This window comes from Papaver somniferum, chromosome 3 (assembly GCF_003573695.1).
Source record: "Papaver somniferum cultivar HN1 chromosome 3, ASM357369v1, whole genome shotgun sequence".
In the NCBI taxonomy this organism is placed as follows: Eukaryota; Viridiplantae; Streptophyta; class Magnoliopsida; order Ranunculales; family Papaveraceae; genus Papaver; species Papaver somniferum.
The window spans coordinates 226347510-226351116 of NC_039360.1; the positions used below are offsets into that span (position 1 = coordinate 226347510).

General features: G+C 35.4%; 1 protein-coding gene across 1 annotated transcript; it reads left to right on the plus strand.

The window, feature by feature from the left end:
* Window positions 1-1211: 1211 nt before the first annotated feature.
* LOC113362191 (transcription factor bHLH137-like) lies at window positions 1212-3016 on the plus strand. Its single transcript, XM_026605145.1, has 4 exons — window positions 1212-1600; window positions 1704-1889; window positions 2182-2316; window positions 2406-3016. Exons 1-4 carry the CDS (start codon window positions 1280-1282, stop codon window positions 2859-2861), a joined length of 1098 nt encoding a protein of 365 aa, XP_026460930.1. The 5' UTR covers window positions 1212-1279; the 3' UTR covers window positions 2862-3016.
* Window positions 3017-3607: the final 591 nt, after the last annotated feature.

Sequence of the window (3607 nt, forward strand, 5' to 3'; positions counted from 1 at the left end):
TAACCCAGCATCTCTGATTCAATAAATCAAGAATTTCATCCGCTCATCCTATCCCTCCAAAAATCATAGAAAGAAAGAAGTCCAGAAACAGAAGTCATCTAAACCCTCGTGGAACAGCTTCAAGACGGAGTGGATAATTTTTACAGATGCATCTTATAATAAGGATAAGTTATCCATGGGATATGCTTTCATTCTTTATTCGGTAGATCAACGAACATTCTTGCATATTTCTGCAGGTTCAGATTGGGCCTCTTCAGCGATACACGCAGAAGCAAAAGCGCTTTTACTAGTGGTAAAATGGTTACAAGCTAATATTCTATCTAGTGTTATCTTTAGTACAGATTGTAAAGTGTTGGCGGACTACATCAACAAAATAATAGGAGCTAATTCTTCTTAGACAGCAGAGACCACTTTAAAGGAAATAACTTCAATTATAGAGGATCTCCTACAAGCAGAGGTTAAATTCATTAGCAGAAACTACAACGCAGCAGTGGACTCAGTGGCTAAGGAAGCAAGGATTTGAAGACTACACCACAGATCTTTGCACCTGAATCAGCGGGTACCAAAAGATAGTATTAGCCGTAATATTTTTAATAAAATTGAAATTATAGACCTTCGGTACTTTATTGCTTAGTTAATATATTCCCATTCTCATCAAAAAAAAATCATTATTGCATATTAATTGAATGTCTGATTATGCATATATTAGATAATAATTATTATTTAATGACAAATAAATTAATATTTTACGGAATATTTAATTTGTTATCAAAAGTTGATGAATCACTGTTTCGATTTCAAAATCGGCAACACCAAATTTGTATCGATCAAAAAGAAAGAGAAAAAACCATTCAGGGTGCAACGTCTATCTATTGTACCAAATTTTGTCTAGAGTCTAGACCGTATACGTAGGAGTCTAAAAGACCATGGTCATGAGTCAATGACTAAAAAGACCATCTTTTTCTAGTTATCTCAATAATTCTTTCTTGTGAAAAGGTGATGTACATATCAGACTTTAAAAGAAGAAACCCAAGAAGCTAAAATACAAAACAGAGTAGAAAGACCAGTCAAAGCAAAATTGCATGGACTTCTTTTTCACTTTCTTCAGTAATTATTGTATCAAATCTTTTGGTGCTTCCAGTTTCCAATCTTTATATATAGGTATTAGCCTGTGGTCTGTGTGTTCCAAAACCTACTTTCTCCGTTCTCCATAAAGAAAGAAAGAAAGAAAGAAAGAAAGAAATCTTCTTCTTTTCTCTCATTACTCTGTTTTCTAGAAATGGCAGCTTTTACATTTCAACCACATTTTCATCTTGACTCACTTTTCATGTCAAACAACAATTATATCATCAATCCAATCTACTTTCCATCAATGCAAGATTCTTCTCTTCAGATTTTTGATAACAATGTTCAACAAAAGATTGAACCTGGTATGAGTGACAAAACTACCACAGATAATACTCCTACTTCATCCATTGTTGTTGATTTGGAAGGTGGTGATGATCAAGTGATTAACAGTCAAGAAAAAACAAACCCATCAATGGAGGAAAAGAAGAGGAAGAACGGATCTTGTTTGGATTCTGATATTAAGCAATCCAAGGTGAGTTAAAAAGCTTAAAAATCCAATTACTCCATTCTGGGTACTCTGTTTTTGTCTTAATGTCAGTTTACTAAATTAGTATTACTCTGTTTTTCCTTTTTAGGATGTGAAACAGAGAAGTAAACCAAAGAGACAGAAGAAATGTGAGGTAGAAGTGAAAGAAGAAAAGAAAATCAAAGATGACAAGAAGACGAAGAAGAAAAAAGATGGTGATCATAACCAAACTGATTATGTTCATGTTAGAGCACGGAGAGGTCAAGCAAGTGACAGTCACAGCCTTGCTGAAAGGGTACTTTACTACACCATTACACTCAAATTTATTTTTGCCATTATTTGATGTCTGGACCTAGTTAGGGCTCTGAGGAGGTCGGAGCCGCTCAGAGCAAACTTGGTTGGTTTTGAGCCGCAGGGTTTAGAGTTCAGGCCGCTATACCGAAAACCAGTATAATACAGGGAACCAAAGTGAGCCACCAAAAAATGAAACAAAAATCTAGTTCTGGATGACACTCTATGTAAATGTGTCATATCCAATTTATGGTGTTTCATCTTGTTTGTATGCTGAACATGTGTTTTCTTTTCAGGTAAGAAGAGAGAAAATCAGTGAGAGGTTAAAAATGCTGCAAAGTCTTGTCCCTGGATGTGACAAGGTGAACAGTAAGGCACATATGCTGGATGAAATAATCAACTATGTCCAGTCCTTGCAAGTTCAAGTTGAGGTAATTAACAAAAAAATGGAGTCTCAATCAGTTCAAATTATCCTTAAACCTTAATGGTTACTAATTAATCTTTGTTTTTGTTGTTGCAGATGTTGTCCATGAAGCTTGCTTGTATGAATCCAACCTTGTATGATTTTGGGATGGACGTAGATGGCTTCTTCTGTCATGAATTGCAGAAACCAATTACTAGCACCTTGGCAGCAGCAGCATCATCACCATCACCATTGCCATTAACTACTGCTCATCAAGAGTCCATGGCTCCTGCACCAACTACTACTACTACAGCACCAACAGAAATTGCTAATGTCGTTACACCCACTTTCTCATCCACATCAAATGACACCACTCTTCATGAGAATTCAGTTTCATTTTCAACTATTCAACAGCAGGAAGTACAGCAGCAGCAGAAACTCAATGACTTCTCTCAAGTACTACTGCAACAGCAAGAAGTGCCCAATAATGAAGATCTATTGTGCTATATGGATTATTACCACCACCATCTCCACAGACAAGAAGGGGCCACCAGCTTGTTCTTTTATGAGTAAATGTATGCATCAATCAAAGTCCAAGCTAAACTAATGGAGTATGGTCTCTTAATAATGTAACCCATTAATGAGAGTAAAAATAGAAATGTAGCATCAAAAGAAGACATTCACTGTTTTCTTTGCTGTTGATTAATGAGTACAAGTACTATTAGTGATTGATTGGTTATTATGAATGTAAAGCTTAATTAGATAGATTATGCAGTGCACTTTTACAACTCGGTGTTTGTAATAGTGACGGAGGGAGTAGTATATTTTTCCTTTATGCATTTTGGTACACCCCAAGCAATTTGATAGATCTTATTTAACAATTTCCTTTGTAGTATATGAGAATTTGTCATCAAATGAAGCATAGTTTGGGAAGGTGAAGCTAACATCATATAGTTTGACAACACATTGGAAGGAAAAACAACTCTTTTTATGGTACAAGACCCGATTAACATAAAGTCAGAAACAGTATTTTAAAAAAATTAAAACCCATCATTAATTTCCTCCTCGAGCAGCGATTTTGGAAGTCTGAAATTTATGATTGAAGAAGGCTGCATCAAAAGAAGATAAAAATGTCAGGAAAGTTAAATCCACTGATAAACTCTTTTCACAATACAACAATGCCCGCATCTTTTACTACTTATCAAGTGTAGATGTTGCTGGTTACAGGTGCAATAAATCTTGTTAGTTATTGCAGCAATATTGAGAGGCAATGATCAAGGTTACTACTATCCCTCTGGGAAATTCTGCTTACATTTCAA

Bases quoted from the DNA above. Each gene is read 5' to 3' on its own strand.
- LOC113362191 (XM_026605145.1), top strand. From the start codon at position 1,280: ATGGCAGCTTTTACATTTCAACCACATTTTCATCTTGACTCACTTTTC. The intron at 1,890-2,181 runs GTACTTTACTAC...TTTTCTTTTCAG, and splicing joins GTCACAGCCTTGCTGAAAGG to GTAAGAAGAGAGAAAATCAG. The intron at 2,317-2,405 runs GTAATTAACAAA...TTGTTGTTGCAG, and splicing joins CCTTGCAAGTTCAAGTTGAG to ATGTTGTCCATGAAGCTTGC.